The sequence below is a fragment of the Ceratotherium simum genome, chromosome 10, assembly GCF_057802395.1.
Source record: "Ceratotherium simum simum isolate JZ-2026a chromosome 10, ASM5780239v1, whole genome shotgun sequence".
NCBI lineage: Eukaryota > Metazoa > Chordata > Mammalia > Perissodactyla > Rhinocerotidae > Ceratotherium > Ceratotherium simum.
Window position 1 is genome coordinate 9,892,381 of NC_141909.1, and position 19,186 is coordinate 9,911,566.

Genomic DNA, 19,186 nt, shown 5'->3' on the forward strand with positions numbered 1-19,186 from the left:
GTAAACAGAAATTATAATAAGAGGATAAACAGAACAGTGACCACTTAAGAGCACTTCCAGTGTGTGAGGCAAGTTACGACACACATTTACACACACACACAGTCCCGACTGTGCAGGTGAGCAAGCAGGACCAGGGACATCAGACGAACTGTCCAAGGTCACACACAGAGTAAAGGATAAGGGAGCTGAAGGCAGGTCTGACTCCCAAGCCCTCATTCTTTCTACAACAGGTAGTAAAAAATAAGTGTTTGCTCAAGACTGATAAAAGCAATAATGTTCTAGTTCATGGGTCCTCAGAGACATGTATAATTCAACACCAAAAATTAGCAAAATTTAGGTGCTGTATAATAGTTAAGACAGATATACACACATGTGCATATACATGACAGGTAATCTTTATATTATAACCAAAATGCCACACTTCTTTATTGCAGACAGGAAAAACAGGGAGCCAAGAGATATGGAGTAATACAAACCCACTACGCTCCATCTGGTTAACCTGCTAGAGAGGATGGGATGCTGTATTCTGCAGCAGCAGTTTCTTCTGGGGCGAGTTTAAATTTCAGCACATTTTAAATGTTAAATTTTAGGATGAGGCCGGCCCCATGGATTAGCGGTTAAGTGCTCGCCATCCGCTACTGGCGGCCCGGGTTCGGATCCCGGGCTCGCACCAACGCACCACAGGTCTGGCCATGCTGAGGCGGCATCCCACATACAGCAACTAGAAGGATGTGCAACTATGACATACAACTATCTACTGGGGCTTTGGGGAGAAAAAGGGAAAAAAAAGGAGGAGGATTGGCAATAGATGTTAGCTCAGGGCTGGTCTTCCTCACCAAAGGAGGAGGATTAGCATGGATGTTAACTCAAGGCTGATCTTCCTTATTAAAAAAAAAAAAAAAATCTTAGGCAATTTTAGCAACCACTGCAATAATCCAGTCTGTAATGAGGAGATGTGACTGGGGCTTGCTTTGAGAAAAAAAGGAAATCATTCCTTGAATGACTAACTGAAAATACCCTGTATAAATTATTTTTATTATTTAGCATAAAACTGTAAATGTTACAGGAAATACTTCATTTCTTTGTAACAATATTTCAATTAGGGATAAAATTTGTACAAATTACGATTAAAAGATTTTTTTTCCTTCAATACGATAATGCTAAGCACAGTGCCTGGCATACAGTAAGTGCTCAATACACAGCTGTCCAAGGAAGAAACAAATTTGAAAGTTTGAATAAACTGAAGACACTTGGCACTGCTGTAGTGCTTTTTTATCCAGTTCAGACCTGGGATCATTTCAAGGTGCTCAGCTAGCTCAGATGATTTGCTTTCAACCTTCAGATGGGTGGAAGCAGTGGGTAGGGAGGAGAAATTCTGAAAATAAAAAGCTATGCTGGCCAGCATCTGCAAGCATCATCCTTGCCCTCCTCTACCCCAAAACTTGATTCAGCTGAATGACACAGCTGAAAAGTTGTCCCAGCCTGCTCTAAAACAGACAACTGAGCTTCTAGTGGTACGTCAAAGTATCAAATGCAAAACTCAGCCATTAAAAAAAACCCAAATAATACCATAACAAGAAATCAGGGATTCATTAGTTAGAAAACAGCTTCTATTAATTCTACCAATCACTGCCAATTTTATACCTGATGTGGATAGGCATCGCCTGAACCCATCTGCCTTTTATTCTGGTCAAATATGATCCACAGTTGGCTGTCAAACTCTGATTCATATAATAATTCACACAGTAGTGGGCAGCTTGGAGTTACTTCTCCACTCTTGGGCTATAAAGAAAAATAAGAATGAATACTTGACATGGTTTATATGATTTGCAATGCAGATCTGTAATACTGAGGAGACTTTTACATTAAAAGTATTAAAGATATTTTCTCGTGGTAACCAATTTTAAAAATGCAGAACATTCAGTATTTTGGCACAAATAAAAGGTATTTCTCTTTTACAAACTTTTAAAAATAACAACCTAGCTATTTGTATTCATTAATAAAGCAATAAATATTCTTCAGGACCTCTAATTACTTTACAAAACTGAAATCTGACAATTCACTGAAATCAATCATCTGAACATTAAAACCAAATTGATATTATGCTTCAGTAAGAGTTTTACTGAAATCTTACGGATCTGACGTAAACTCTTTGATCCAACATTTACACTAGTCTCAATTTCCTTTACCACTCATTCAACCCAGCAGTTATTGTGACGTCTCCCTGCTCTGACACCTGCTTCACAGAGAGCGATCAGGCCCACCACTGTGATCAGAAGGCATCTGGCACTGATGAGACATCTAACCACTGGACAGGAAATACTGGACAGGTACCACTGAATAGGTATCACTGATTACAAACATCAAGGCTCAAAGGCCAGGTCACCACTAAATTAGAATTTGTGACTTCAGACCTGAATGGTAGTTAGATCATTACAAATCATAATTTCCCAAAGAATAATTTCAAATTAACTAGTGTTAATTACTTGAATCCTATTTCATATACATACACACACACACACACTGAATACATCATCTTCCTATTTTTGATATTATGATTCAGAAACAAAACACACAAGTTCATTGTAAGGGTATACTTTATTACACAAACATTTACCTGATGAAAGTTATATGTCAGAATCATCTCGTAAAGTTGACGATTATTTGGCAAAACATCTCTTGATCCTAAAGGTTTTGTTTTTGCACTCAGTGGGCTGTAATTAGATAGTTGCATAAATTTATTTGATTCAAGAGTTCATTTAATGAGACAAGATTATAATCAACAAAATCTATAATGTATCACAATAAGCGACAAATGAGCATTCCTAAACACTGTCCTTTTCAGTATATTTTATAATATTTAAATCATTAGCTTACATAACTCTTTACTGACTGAACCACAGCAACACATACAGTTTAAATTTTGCCATATTACAAATGTAATCTTTTCATGATAAAAACATTTTCAAATGTCAACTATTAACATAATCAGATCCCAATACTAGTGCGATAATTGCTAACAGTATTGAACGACAAGTTTTGACTGCAGACAGTGCTCATGCATCACAGGATGGGTCCTGCCAGGTGCCACACTGAGAGCTTTACACACATGTTATTTAAGGCTAGAAGCTGCTGTGGGGGCTGCCTCTCAGAGACCTCCCAGGATTCCTAGGCTGGAAAGCCATAAACTTAATCTTCATCTCCAGCATTCAGATGGATTTAAAAAAACGACCCTTTTCAAAGAGTGTAGGAGATCCCCCGCCCCCACATCAGTACTCAACATTTGTAGCCCTAAAACGTTTAAGGGTACCGTAGCGTTTGAACCCAGCTCTTCAAAGTTATGCAGGGAGCTAGATCTTCATATTTCAAGGAGGACTGAACATCAAATCGGTTGATTCCTTCCGATGCATGCTACAAAGGGTATTTCAAATTAGTTTCTCAAACTTTACTGAAAATAACTGTATCTTTAAATAATATGTAGACCTAAAATAAATGTCTAATGCAAAGTTTATAAGCACCCATGAACAAAGACTGTTATTTTCAGAACCACAGGTAACTTCCCCATTAAAGTTTAAATCCAACCAGTGAGATTATTTTTCAATAACACAAATAACAGACATTAAAAATGATGAAAATGTGGAACTCACAATATTTAACTGAGGAGCAGTACACACTATGCCATGGAAAGAAACGGTATAATCAATATTGACATCACTAAGACTTGCCCACCAACGAGCAATGCAAAATTCAATTGCTTTCCCACCCTGCAAAGAAAAATAAAAATAAATTATAAACGTGAGGGCCGGCCCCGTGGCTTAGCGGTTACGTGCATGCGCTCCGCTGCTGGCGGCCCGGGTTCGGATCCCGGGCATGCACCGACGCACCGCTTCTCCGGCCATGCTGAGATCGTGTCCCACGTACAGCAACTAGAAGGATGTGCAGCTATGACGTACAACTATCTACTGGGGCTTTGGGGAGAAAAATAAATAAATAAAATTATAAAAAAAAAACCAAGTAAAAAATTATAAACGTGAAAATCCCTTTTCTCAATTTCCTTCAAATTACAGAATATAAATAGTAGGTGTTTCAAAGCAATCCTATGCTTTCAAACTTTTCTATTTGTACAGCAAGAAAACCCAAAGAACTTTTATCAGCTATGCTTGGAGTTATGCAAATCACAGATGCATAGACGGACAGAATGCAGGCAGTTAAATCCACAGTTATTTACTCATAATCCTACACAGCTTGTCATAAAAGATCTGAGGCAGCTTTGAAAGCAAGTACAAAAAAAAATGGTGAAAACAAACTGGAATAAAAACCTAAGACCAAAGGAAAAATTATTAAGAATAATAACAAGAAAAAGGGTATTTACAACTTTGTAAAGCACATTCAACAGCCACAGCTGAGTTTCAGGCTCAGAGCTGCCTGGCAACCAAAGCAAAATGAAATTATGGTCACTTACATCTTTCTATTAAAAAATTAAAAATAAAACCTGTCCCTAGCATTGAGTTTTAAATTGTTTTCTAGTACTCAGTACGTTAGAAAGTAAAGATGAGTCATATGACACTGCCACATACATGAACACAAGTGAAAGTAATCAGACATAAGAGATACAGGAAAGATCATACAACCAACTGAAAACACGGTGTAGCAATTTAAGAAAGAACATCAGTACATCCACCTTCTATGGAGGAAGGACTAGTCATTTCTAACACTACAGGTAAGAATGGAGATCTGCTATACTGGAAGTGATTTAAGCAGGAAGCAATAGCAGTTTCACCCATAAAGCAAATTAACCTCACGGATTCCTAACAATAGGGCATTAATAAACTTAAGTGATATGTAGAAAAGTCTTAAGCAAGGAAATAATCTACTGTATGATGAGGAAATACTCTCAAACAAGGTCCACACTGCAAGGTGTCAGAATGTAGCAGATCAGCACTTTTCTTTGACTAAATTATTCAAGAGTTATTTACCTCTGACTGGGTCTCAAGTATCCTAATTAGACTACGTATCTTCCTACTTTATTTATTCAGCTTTAACAAAATATACAGCCCCAATATGCTCTGAATACAAACTATAAAATTAAATTCAAATACTTAATCTTAGCCCATACCAAAGATGAAAAGAAATCGTTTTAGGATTTCAAACTGTTAATTAAAACTTACCAAGACAGGAAAAGCCTCTGTCAGTGTTCCTTTTTCTGGAAGGGAACAAAACTTATAGAATTCATGACTTCGATATGCTCTTTGCTTCACAAGCTGTACTGCATGAAGAACAAACTTAGCCGACACATCAGAAGAACATGAACACACTGTAACTTCTAAAATAAGAAAGGAAGAAACAACGTTTTAAACTGATAAGACATAAAATGGATATAAAATGGTTTTAATAATGCCTACTTGTTAGGGAATAATATATCAAGAAGAAAATAATATATTCTAATAAAATCTGCATATTTCCTTAAAAACAAAGAATCAACAGAATATTAATAAAGCTGAAGAGGTAGAAAATGTAGCTGTGGAAAATAAAGAAATCAGTATTAAATGAACAACCACTGTGCTGTAAACACCATGAAACAGCAAGTTGTCCGTAGACGGACACAAAACTATCCTAATCAGGTACCTTTTAAATCCCTCTCTCCTCTGTCGCTAAGTTCAACCTTTCCTCTTGTTTTAGCTCGAAACCAATCAATTCCTGATAAAGTAAAGAGGATTTTCGTTTTAGAAACCTCTATTTGTCATCACGACATTAGCATCTGTTTATTCAATCTCACTGATAACTTGTCCTTGTCGCTCCCTCTTGGTTTATTTGTGCCTTGTTTGCTTCTAGAAAGTCTGACCATCAGAACTACATACACTTAGCTTTATTCTGAGGCAGAGCTGGAGGGAAGCCCAAATCACTGTAAGGCAAGATCACAGCTTGTCTACAGAACACCTACTCTGATACAGGGAACTAAAGCAAAGTCGAGTGGACACAGGCTCTGTGACCCTAATCAACTGCTAAGAATACAAAATGTAGTGTTATGATAATATTTCTAATTATTTGAAATAGGAATCGCCTGTAGTACATTTCTTTTTTCTTTTTTTTTTCTTTGACTCATTTTTCCCCCCAGCTTTATCGAGATATAATTGACAACATTGTGTAATTTTAAGGTGTACAATGTGATGATCTGATATACATATATACTATGAAATGATTATCACAGTAAGATTAGTTAATATATCCATCAATTCACATAGTTACCAGTTGTTGTTTTTTTTTATGGTGAGAACACTTAAGATCTATTATTTTAGCAAATTTCAATCATACTATACAGTATTGTTAACTACAGTCACCATGCCGGACATCAGATCCCTCAAACAGATCCATCTTACAACTGAAAGTGTGTACCCTCTGACCAACATCTCCCCCTTTCCTCCACACCCCTGTACTACATTTCCGATCTAAGACTGCTAAATGCTCTGAGCATTCTGCATCATCCAATAAATTCTTATTAAAAAAACTAATTATGTTCACTGCCAACCTAAACAAATCATAATTAGGGAATTATAATTAATGACATTTACCATTAAAAAAATAATTAGATTCAATATTAATTAACCATAGATTTTTATTCTTTAATATTGTTCGTGCACATTTTGTCAGAGCCTAGGGTTAGACAACAGCAAGGGGCCCTATGTGGAGGGCAGCCCAGAGTCGTTCAGCAGTGCAACTCTGACTCTAATCACTAACAGGTAAGGCAACGTTCTAAACTAAACTCTTGAATATTAAAACATCTTAAGATAGCCTAGATGATTTGCTGTATGAGCCAATGCAAAATAGTAGTACCAGATCTTCAAAAAGTTTTGAACCTAATAGGAAATACAGAGTGCCAGATACACACAGTATTGTTATGAGAAAAGTATGTATTAGTGATATACGAACTTTGCGTAGTCATAACCATAACAGAGATGGAATGTACATAAAGATAAGTGGGCAAGACAGACCTGAATTTTACTTACCAGCCCATGTTGCACCCTCAGGAACCTCAATAAAATGTCTTCGAATTTGACCAGGTTTAAAATGTACATCTGTAAAGGCTAGATCATAATGTGATGATTCATTTACTCTGAAAATTAATAAAAATAAATGATTAAATGTGATACTCTGGTAAAAAAGCTTTCTATTATAAGTCTACTGGTACTCTAGATTTTAACAATTCATTAGAAATAAACACAGGGACTTAAAAGCTGGTTACAAAACAGTACGTACTATACTATCTCATTTTTGCAACGTGTTAGCAGAGAGAAAGTCTGGATAGCCCAGTATAGATGCTTTTTATATTTTTTACTTTTACTTTTACTTTTATAATTTGTCTCTAAGACACACACACACTAAAAAAGTTCTTCTTGTTTTGTGAAAGGAATTGTACGACATTCACAGGATTTTCCAATTACCAGAATCTGGACTATAGTGAGTCCTGTATACTCAAATCAAAGGTAATGTTTTGTGTCATTGATACTGTCTTGTAGCTCTGTAACGGGTATTAAATTAAAGCCCTTGTGAAATTTCCAAACGCTCCCCTACCATAACGACACAGTAAAGAAGAAACTACTTTCATAGCATTTTTATAAGAAATCAACGAAGCCCAAAGGTCAAATGTAAATTACCCACCAAGGAGACCTAAAGTATATGCTCAGGACAAATTCTAGTCAGGATGCCAAACATTTAATGAGTGCCTACTATATACGAGGCACTGTTGTTAGGAGCTACAAATACAACAACGAATAAAATATTTTCCTTTGCCCTAGATAATCTAGTGGGGACCGAAAAGCCATCGGAGACGTTTAATGTAATACGCTCTGTAGACAGGGAGTGTCAGGGGAAAGAGATGAAGAGGACCTGGTTCATGGACAAAGGAAAGCTTCCCAAAGGAAAAGATGTCTCAGTTGATTCCTGAATCTTACATATCCCCTCGCCTATACTCCTACTGGACTTCCAGGGAATATATGGCTGAGAATTTAACTGTTCTGCAATGTCTCCATGTGTACGTCACTTTTTATCTCCTCAATTTCACCCTATGTTTCTCACAGGCTGAGACCTATTGCCTATTTAATATTTACCAGTGTAACTAACTCAATAGAAGTTGTTAACTTACAACTTTCCATTATTTCCAGTACTCTCATAATTCCAATTTTGTCCTTCATCTACTAACTATTTATTTTGTTTTGCATATTCCGTATAATGGGCTCCACAAAGGAATGCGTGAGATACAGTCCCTGTGTCTTCAGTGGGCTCACAGTCAAATGGGGTAAATTAAATAAAAAATAACATACTGGCTCAAGTCTGTACCAGAGGCATGTAAAAAGTCCCAGGAGTCAGCAAGAAGGGAGTCCCTTCACCCAGGGATGACTAGGAACACACCTGGTCACTACATTAAGAGACAGGGAACTGAAGCAAAGGAACCAGCTGTGCAAATGCACCCCGTCCTGGGGAAGTCTGCGAGTCACCAGCAGTGAGTTAGTGAAAATGTGTAACTGGGTGGACAGAATGACAGGAAACACTGGCTTGTGAAAGGTCACTGTTTGCCATTTTAAGGAGCATGATCCCTGGGTGTGCCACCAATATATTTTATACAGGAAGCAATATGATCAGATCTGAGTTCCTTGGTTCCAGTGTGGAAGACAAGATGGAAAGAGAAGAGTCTGGAAATAGTAGGTGACTGGAAAAGTGGAAGAACCAGGAGAAAACAGTAATCCCAGAGACAAGGGGGGAAAATGGGGTGGGCGTGGAAGGGGACAAAGTCATATCGTCAAATATTGCAGAGAGATGGGGCAACATGAAGGCTAAAATGCCCTCTGAATCAATCAAGAGGGGATCGTCACGCGGGTGGAAAGCAGTGTCAGTGCAGGGGTGGGGCAGATGACAGATGCCATCACTTATTCTCACAGTGAACAAGGAATAGCATAACTGACTATGTGTCACCTTGAACTTTAAAGCAAGGAGCAGAACTAACTCCCGGTTATCTGGTTCTGGCCTATTAATCCTTTAAAAGTTTGCACTATTTTCATAAATAGCCATTAAAAAATGGTATTTGACAGTAAGCTGTTGGTATCTTGCTACTTACTTTGCTGCTATAACTGCGGTGATGGGAACTCTGAACAGAGGACCTGCATTAGGGGACGCTATATCATAGCCACAGACCTTGGAAAAAGAATGTTAAGTTTCAGTATCTGTAAATAAACTTTTAAAACACAGACAAGAAAAACAAGAAAAAGAAAAAAAAAGGTGTAATCTATTCATAGAACAAACCAATATTAAAATTTAAAGGTCCTAAGCACAAGTTGACGTCAATTTTCTGATGTCGGGTCACATAATTAATGGCAAGTAGCCTCAAGAAATACATGGATGACAACCCTTGACTAATTCAGACTAATGGGGAAATGGACTGCCACACAAAGTACTTCTACACATTTTAAAGAGTAAAGAAAGTAGAAATGAAGATACACCAATACCTCTGTGTAATGCAATCCTTCTCTTAAGCCCCTGGGATCCACACGTATGTTAATGTGTCTACATTGATTCATGAGCTCCAAATGGCTGGGACACTGAACCCAAGATGAATTTGAAGTTAAAGCTAAATGAAGCTGAAGGGATATTTTTTCAGAGTTTTCTGGAATTATAAAGAGCCCAAATTAAAGATTAGTATTTTTTTATTTTCTTCCATTTTAAGAAGTTCTAACTTCTCTCAAGAAGATTTAGCAAATGAGTTTGGCTGCTCGTAAAAGGCACAAAGCATGGGCATCCCAAAACAGCTTACATAAAACAGTCACAGAATTGTCCTTGTTTTAGTTCACTTGTGAGCCATTCACACCCAACACTGCCACAACCTTAAAATAAGGAGTTTTAGTGAATATTTTTCATAACAGCATTTGACTGAAATGAAGACTGCTACATATACACTGATGACCATGTTGTTTACACCTCATTGAGCTGTGGTTCTCTCTGGCTGCTTCTACTTCCCACTCGCCAACCCAAAGCTTTGTCTTATACCCAAGTAGTAAAAGTGGGAAAGAAAAGGAATTTGATGTTCTATTATCCACACTTTAATAAAACTGTAGGTCAGTGACGGCTTATTCTACTGTTTTTCACGGTAGACACCATGCTAACTGAATTGCCACTGTATTGGCTTCCCTAATTACCATCACATTTTCCCTAAAATCTTTAAGATTTAAAATATTGTTAATTCATGTTTTCTCTTTAATACATTAGCCCAAACAGCATTTCTCTATTATGATACTATTCATTCGAACCATACAGGTGAGCACTTCAGCTTACTGTCCATTTATTACTTACCGGTATTTTCTGGAAATACAGGTTCAATGCCAACACCATGATCCGAAGGTGCAGCCACCTGAACAGGATCTCGGAGGTAGATGCCACGGTTATTTCCAACAGTAACAGTGAAACCTAACTTATTAGCAAATGATGTATTCTGAACGAGGTAGTCATAGGCTTTATCAACCTAATTAAAAGAATACAACAGTAAGATACAAATGGTTGGGTCAAGAAAATATTATGTTGCAAATTACCAATTTGATTTCAATTGTGGCAAAGGACAAGCAAAAAGTTAGTTTCCACATTCACATCTCTAAACTACATAGTAACCCCAATCAAGAGGGCAATTCTGCCTTTTTAGACAAAATACTAGTCTGACCACTGGACTCACCTTCCACTCCACTCTCTATTTACACTCTTATGCCCAAGTGATCAAAGTCAGGAACTCTTCCATAGGCCATTATGATTTACCAGTTTTTGCCTTCTACTTCTTTGCTTTGAATTTCCACTCTCTGTGTATCCAATATCTATTATATTTCTCTATCTGACTGCAACAAATTTGTCTTAACTACAAAATTTGTTTTCATATCCTCTGCTTATAGTTCAGAGACCACTATGGCCATATAACCTAGAATTAGATACAGTCAATTATCATTATAACTAGAAATGTTATCCACTAATAACTAAAATATTATCTTAATGGTTTACAACCCATTTTTCATACAAACAATACCTGAATAATACCATGTCCTTGGGCAAATACTTCTATATTATCAGCCTTCACTGCAGTGTTTTCTAGAGCTCTTCTGACTGAATGAACAGTGTAGTTAACATTATTAGCTTTCAGACCTAAAGTCAAAAAACGAAAACAAGAAAGTAGTGTTAGAGAAATTTGCTACTTGAAACCTTTTCCCCTCAACAGCAGAGATAACATATACATTCTCTGGTTTTAATGTCTTGTGTTGCAACACTCATTTTTAAATCTTTAAAAAAAAAAAAAAACTGAACTAAACAGTCTGACTCAAACTGCTTGCATCACGCAGACTTGATTCAACAAACATGGCTGCATGCCCCCTACGCAAAGGCACTGATGCAGGCTACGTACAGGTAATATCAAACGGAGGAGGCACACACCTAAAGGCATCGAATGACATTCCTTTTCAAACACTGCTGGTCAAACAATATGGTTGCTGGCGGTGGTTTTCAACCCAGCTGCATGTTATAAATACCAGGGGAACTTAAACAAGCAAAAATGATGCTGAGGCCTCACCACAGACCAATTAAATCAGCATCTTTGAGAATGGATCCCAGACACCGATATTGATTAAAAGCTTTCCATTTGATGCTATGGAGCAGACAGGCTGGGAATGACTGTTCTATGGGAAGGATGTGGAGCCACCAATCTAAACCTTGTATTAATGACTGTTGTTAGAGATAAAAGATGAGTAATATAGCATTCCTGTCCTCTCCAGAGCTCATCAAACATGTAATCACTTATGATATTGTAAGAAATGAGCAAAACAAACAGGGAAATATGATGCTATAAGAGCAAACCAAGAAAGCGACCAATTTTGTCAGTGAGAATCCAACAGAGGGTGAAGCTCCATCGGAGGGATGGATACACAAGTCGGCTCTTATAGAATGCACAGGGGTTTGCAAGGCCAGAATACGGCAGAAAGGAATTCTAAGCAGAGAGAGCAGTATACCCAAAGATGGGAGGCATGAGCAACCTGGAAGTATCTGGTGAGCTTGAACAGGACTAGAAATGAGGGTGGAGAGTTCCAGGACTGATTACAAGGACAGTTCCGAGGTGGAATCGTCACAACAGCCTGGCTACCCTAACTCTGAGTCCTAGCCAGCAGCGATGCCACCCTATTTACCACTGTAAGCCTCCCACACGCCACCCTACAAGTCCTACCTCCCTCTCCACTTCACTGTGCTCCACAGCAATGTTCACTGCCTTCTAATATGTAATAGAATCTATTTTTTGTTTTGTTCATAGTCTGTCTCCCCCAAGTGTAATATAAACTCCACATGGGCAGGTATTTTTGATGTTTTGTTCACTAATTTAGTCCCAGAGCTAAAACAATGCTTGACAGTCATTAATAGCCAATAAATACATTTGCTGATGAACGAATACACATTCAAATCATTATTATCACATAAATATTCTCCACCTTAAACTTTAGTTTGAGCCAGGACATTACCAATTCTACCACATTTTATCACCATGAGAGCTTCAGAAAACAAAAATATCCGTCTGCAATAAGGTAAGAAAAATTTATTCAATTATTTTTTACAGCTACTATCTGACTTTATTTTATGCTATACACATAAAATTGTCTGGATAACTCCTACTTATCTGACCTCATAAATGCATCATACATTTTAGAACCAGGACTAAGGTAAACTATAAAATGATACATTTAAAATCCATTTTATAACACCACTCCTATCTCATCAAGAAAAGTAACTCAACTGTAATTGAAATATATGTGGAATAGCCAAAAATTTACCATCACTTCACTGCAAATTTAGAAGTAGTAGTAAGTTAAACCACGGAGAGCACTAAGCTGTGTCCTTACCTGAAAGTATCAGGGCGATGCCCCCACACGCATTGGGAGAAGACATAGACGTCCCGTTCATTAGCTGAGTTCCTCTCAATGTCCAGTTGGGAACAGAGGCAATGGCTCCTCCTGGTGCACTGATACTCACTCCGAGGGCTCCATCAGCACTGAACGAAAAGCCAGGAAAGTTTGCTTATGATGGTGAAAATTGGATAAATATGGGCGTTCATGAAAAGGCCACTGGTCAAATAAATTACAGTACAATACCACGGACAGTTTGCAGTCACTGGAATCAACGGGGAAAAAATACCCAGCACAGCTATTTCTCCATTATGCAGCAATTTTTTTTCCGTTAAGTGGACAAAATCTGTGTGTGTGTGCGTGTGTATGTATGCAGGTTTACGAGTGAAAAGTATCCGGTATATTTATAGAGGGAAAATAAATGAATGTCACTGCTCAGACTCCTTGATGAATATACTTTTCTCTTGTTTGTAATAAGCAGAAGCTTTGCCTTTGTCTCAAGTCTAATATAGCACTGTCCAATCGAAGTATGTGGGACACATGTCATTTTAAACTCTCTAAAAGCTGCATTAAAAAACAGCTAACAAGAAACTTGTGAAATTAATTTTAACATTATTTTATTTAACCCAACATATCCAAAATATAATTTCAACATGTAATCAATAAGAAAAAATGAGTTAATTTATATTCTTTTTTGTACTAAGTCTTGAAAATCCGATGTACATTTCACACTTACAGGACATCTCAGTTCAGACTAAGCTTATGTGACTAGTGGCTGCCGTACTGGATGGCCCAAGTCAACAGAACTGCCTTGTTGAGGCTTTGGCTAAGCAGGGGCTAATGAGTCAAAACCCGGAGAGTTCATCATCACATCATCACCAAACACAAGCTCTGCCCTCTGCCCCAAGTAAATGAACAACATAACGGCACAATACTTCCTCCTCCCTGGAAGAGTGGCCATAAATTCCCCAGAGAGGCTGCTGGCCTCTCCCTTCTACCATTCTTTACCCAAATGAATGAACTATAACTTCCTCCTGAAATGGGTTGGGGGCATCCCTTTTAGTGAATATCTTAAAACAAATATTATTAGGTAAATACCTGTTAACTTATAAAGATGTTCATACCGTATTACCAAGTGACAAAAGGTTACAAAAATGCCTGAACAGTGTGTTCTCCCATTTATGTACATGAGAATGTTCATCAAAATGTCATGTGAACATATCACAGATGAGATTTAGGGTGATTTTTACTTTCTTCTTTGCACCAATTATATTGTCTACCAATGTTCACAATGAGAATTTGGTACCTTGTAATTGGAAAAAAATAACTAGTAAGAGTCATGAATTCTGACTACTTCCTATTGCTGTCTATTAATTTTCCAGACAGTCTGTTAAAGTCGCTTATCAGAAAGCATTTAATCTGTGTTCTGAAAATGGGTTCCATGAAATATAAATAAAAATTTTATTAAAATAAAAAAATAAAATTTTTCTTATATAAACCTTAGATAATATTCCTCATAAAAACCTTATATAAACATTACATGAAAATTTCCTTAACAACAAACAAACACATAGACACAGAGAATAGACTGGTGGTTACCAGAGGGGAAGGGGGTGAAGGGGTGGGTGAAACGGGTAGAGGGACACATGTGAACAGTGACCGAGGGCAACTAGACTCTTGGTGGTGAACACGATGCAGTCTACACAGAAGCTGAAATATAATGATGTGCACCTGAAATTTATATAATGTTATAAACCAATGTTATTTCAATTAAAAAAAAAGGATAGTAACAGAAACTCCCTCATAATTTTCAGGGTTAAATCAGATGACCAAAAAAAAAGTTACCTTAAAATTAAAAAAATCCAGTGATATTTTTCTTCTAAAATACAATATGTAATAAAAATTTGAAACATGTTATGTAGACATTATTTGGTAATCTGTCTTTGAGAAATATGACATACTTGCAAACATCAGGAAGTCAAGTAAATTCTCTATGTCTGACAGTCTTTCCTGATGAAGAGGATGTTTCAAATAGTACTACAGAATACACTCTGATCAGTGATCAATGTTTTATATTTCATACCCTTTCTAATAATTAAATCTAATAATTAAACTACATATTTGCAATAATAGTCTGTTTACAGTAAACATAAAACAAATTCTCTCAACTTTTAGAGCAACTGGTCTGTGAACCAGTATCTGCTTTAATCGAAGCTTCCCCCACAATTCATGAATTCCTTGTTTTCTTTTTTTTTTTTTTTTTTTAAAGATTTTATTTATTCATTTTTTCCCCCCAAAGCCCCAGTAGATAGTTGTATGTCATAGGTTCACATCCTTCTAGTTGCTGCACGTGGGACTCGGCCTCGCGTTGGACGGAGAAGTGGCGCCTTGGGGCTTGCCCGGGATCCGAACCCGGGCCGCCAGCATCAGAGTGCGCGCACTTAACCGCTAAGCCACGGAGCCGGCCCCGTCCTTGTTTTCTTAAAACAATTCTTTAAATGTTCTATGGGCAAATAAGACTGAGAAAGGATGGTTTAAACATTCCCTAATACTTTGTTTTTATCCTGACTATAAGACAAAACGACATTTCAAAATCAATCTTAGAAGAGAATTAACAAGTTTTATAATTAATACTTTCATTAACTGAATACAAAACACATAAGCCTTTGTCAACTTTGACTCTCGTGTCCCTAGCACTTTTTTTTTTTTTTTTGTGAGCAAGATTAGCCCTGAGCTAACACCTGTGGTCATCTTCCTCCACTTTATATGAGAGGCCGCCATAGCATGGCTTCACAAGCAGTGCGTCGGTGCGCACCTGGGATCCGAACCCCAGGCCAACGCAGCAGAGTGGGCACACTTAACTGCTACACCACCAGGACAGGCCCCCTAGCCACTCTTATTCAGTGATGTGGAGTTTCAGCCCAGTTAGTTGGGCCGAGGAGGGCGGTCTATGGTGATGATATAGGCAAGGCTGGCTGATCCACATGGAGATCCATAACCTGATTGTTTTCAATGGCAAACAGTTATAATAAACTGCTGAAATAAGCTTATTTTTTAAAGAAGAAATTACCTAAAGAAGGCTAGAAAGATACCTGTAACTCAGAGCATTAAATTTAGCATTACCACATTTAATCTAATCCCAATCAGTTTCTCTAATCTTATCTTCCAATATGCCCTTTTATATACTTTATACTTCAGACAAACCCAACTATTAGTTATTTCCCCAAAAACCTTACACCAAAATCTGTTCATCTTTGGGTTCATGCTATTCTTGCCATACAGAACTCCCTCCTCTGTCTCTCCAACTCCTATCCATCCTTCAAGGCCAACTCCACCACCATCTCCTCCTTGAGGGGTTCCATTTAAAGGGAAATGACTACTCCCACCTCAATAATCCCATTTTCCTAAAATAGCCTTGTCAACTCAGATCACGACCTGCTCATTTATGCTTGCCTAGTGCAGGCAATAAGGTATTTGCTGAACTGAATTCAGAGCCTCCTCTCTAAAAAATAACTTCAAAGAGGTAAAGGAATGAATTAAAATAGGCTTTATTTTCCAGAAGGTGCCTGTACCCACTGATGTCAAAATGAGGGATTATATAAATTAGGACTTAATATACCTCTTGAGAAAGATAATCAGTTCTGGAATCAGATAAATATAGTTCACAGAGGGCTTCAGGGAACCAAAACAGACGAACTTCATTTATCAAACAGACATTGCCTACTATGGATTATACCCAAAACTGTTCAAAGTAGGTTATAACTTCAAAAACACGAACACAGGTATGTAGGCCTATAACTGCCATGCTTTACAAAAGCTTAGGGCTTTTGTTTCACCAAAGTTCAAATACCAAAATTATGTCAAACAAGGCTTTCACTACTTTCTAATCACGTCCTTACTTTTTATTTACATCCTTATACATGAAGGATTATGGGCACAGGCATAGGAATTTACTGTCAGAATAGTTACGTCAAAACTGTATTTTATTTCTTTAATTATCCGTTTCCCTGAGATGAGATTAAAACGAAAATGCTGAACAAGCAAAAACTAATAGAAAGAACTGTAAAATTACCAAAACTCTGCCCTTTGCCACCATGTAAAGTTTAACCAAAGGTTTGTAATAGTACCATGTACTACTCTCAACCTACCTGGGGCCTCTGGAAGACCACGTGTATTGATTTGCAGGTAATTTCTCTCTCAGAGAATACTCAGCAACCATCATATCAGGAGAAACATAAGCACCAACACCTGTGGGATGGATTGCATCATTAACAAAAGGACACAAAATACGATCCTAATTCTAATCCACTACTCAGGGCTGTGTGTCCTTTGGTAAACTGTTTGATCTTCCTACACCACAGTTCTCTTTCATAAAATGGAAAGATAAGAAAACTTAATAACCAAGGAAAGATTACCAGACTTAATAATGTAAGTACCTTATAACGTACTTACATTACTGTAAGAAATGTAAAAAATCTGTATATATATTTTATGTATAAAATACATAAAATAATGTACCTTATAATGTACATTATACTACACTGTACATACATTATATACCTTGCTTTTGGATATAAAAATATCTACCAGGATTATTATATGGATTAAATATAATAATGGACCTAAAAGTGTGGGTATATGTAAAAGAAAAAGAGGAGGAGGAATGTGTTTTAAACTATGAAACATAACTTTAACTTTAGAAAGATAAAGGAATTAGTTGACTGCTCTTCATTTTTTTTTTTTGTTTTGTGAGGAAGATTCACCCTGAGCTAACATCCATTGCCAGTCACCCTCTTTTTTTGCTTGAGGAAGATTAGCCCTGAGCTAACATCTGTGCCAGTCTTCCTCCATTTTTTTGTATGTGGGACACCGCCACAGCATGGCTGGTGAGCAGAGTAGGGCTGCACCTGGGATCCAAACCTGCAAACGAGCCGCCAAAGCAGAGTGTGTGCAACTTGAACCACTCGGCCACAGGGCCAGGCCCTGGTCTTCACTTTTAAATGACTGTTGTATCCAAAATTCTATAAAGTTGGCAGTATCCCTCTCCTCAAAAATTGCCGTAATAATAAGCAAATGACAAACAAAGACGTAACATGCCACAGGCTTCTAGATAAATATGCAAATACAGACTAATTAGAGAGACTCTGAAACATAGAATATAGAGATCAGACTCAGTTCCTTCATTTTAGAAACTTGGAAACATGGCCTAGAGAGGCTGGAAAGGTGTACTAAACACACATGTGACCGACAGAGACGAGACTTAGGATCCAGGTCCACCAGCTCCTAATTCTTCTTTATGACATACACATATTCAAATAGAAGACTGGGTAAAACGTGTGAATTAATAGGATTTAGCTGCTACATAAAATTGCAATCATTTTGCAAAATTTAGTTTAAAATTTCAGTGAATCTGGGGAAAAGAAAATGACCAAATATAAGTATTATAGTAGAATAGTGTATTTTGATTTTTAGGTACCTTTCAGATCTATTTTCTATTTCATTTTAATTTGTGTACTTAAAATATCCAGAGAACTGGAATACACAATAGATATATTACAGGTAGGCACTGCTGTCAACAGATGATTTAATAGAATTACTTAAGCAAGAAGTTTTAGATTACATCAAGTAAGGTATACTTTGACTAAAATTTAGAAGCTATGAATAAAAGCATGTCCTATAAATCTAAGATCACTGTTACTCTGAAACAAAATTTGTTTTTTGTTTTTTTGCTGACGAAGATTAGCCCTGAGCTAATCTGTTGGCATCTGTTGCCAATCTTGCTCTATTTTGTATGTGAGCTGCCACCACAGCATGGCCACTGACAGATGAGTGGTGTAGGTCTGCACGCGGGGAACCAAACCCGGGCCGCTGAAGAGGAGCACACCAAACTTAACCACTAGGCCACCAGTGCTGGCCTGAGACAAAAAATTTTAAAAGGACCAGTTTCTAAACTTTCACACCCAAATGTTATAACAGCTACAGTATCTATAAACCTATAATAATATCTATGCTATCCCTATATCTATACAGTTACTGACACACACATCAGAAAAACTGCTTGAGACCAAAGTTTTTATAGTCACGCATCCAGTCACAAACATGAAGAGGTATAACCTTATACTGATATCACATTTAAAAATAAACAAAACTATGTTAGGGGCCAGACTGGTGCTGTAGCGGTTAAGTTTGTGAGGTCCACTTCAGCAGCCTGGGGTTCGAGGGTTCGGATCCCAGGCGTGGACTTACGCACCGCTTGTCAAAGCCACACTGTGGTGGCA

General features: G+C 37.4%; 1 protein-coding gene across 5 annotated transcripts in view; it reads right to left on the reverse strand.

Annotated features, from left to right (window-relative positions):
- TPP2 (tripeptidyl peptidase 2) overlaps positions 1–19,186 on the reverse strand; it is a 73,174-nt gene that overhangs the window by 21,639 nt on the left and 32,349 nt on the right. For all 5 annotated transcript variants that reach the window (XM_087435876.1, XM_087435875.1, XM_004423154.3 and 2 more), the window contains exons 10-21: positions 17,057–17,156; positions 12,906–13,054; positions 11,054–11,169; positions 10,339–10,507; positions 9,498–9,655; positions 9,110–9,186; positions 7,005–7,111; positions 5,169–5,323; positions 3,648–3,764; positions 3,311–3,411; positions 2,618–2,714; positions 1,645–1,782 (exon numbers count right to left, since the gene is read on the reverse strand). In XM_087435876.1, coding sequence (XP_087292002.1) covers positions 1,645–1,782; positions 2,618–2,714; positions 3,311–3,411; positions 3,648–3,764; positions 5,169–5,323; positions 7,005–7,111; positions 9,110–9,186; positions 9,498–9,655; positions 10,339–10,507; positions 11,054–11,169; positions 12,906–13,054; positions 17,057–17,156 — 1,484 coding nt within the window. The remainder of the gene's footprint in view (positions 1–1,644; positions 1,783–2,617; positions 2,715–3,310; positions 3,412–3,647; positions 3,765–5,168; positions 5,324–7,004; positions 7,112–9,109; positions 9,187–9,497; positions 9,656–10,338; positions 10,508–11,053; positions 11,170–12,905; positions 13,055–17,056; positions 17,157–19,186) is intronic.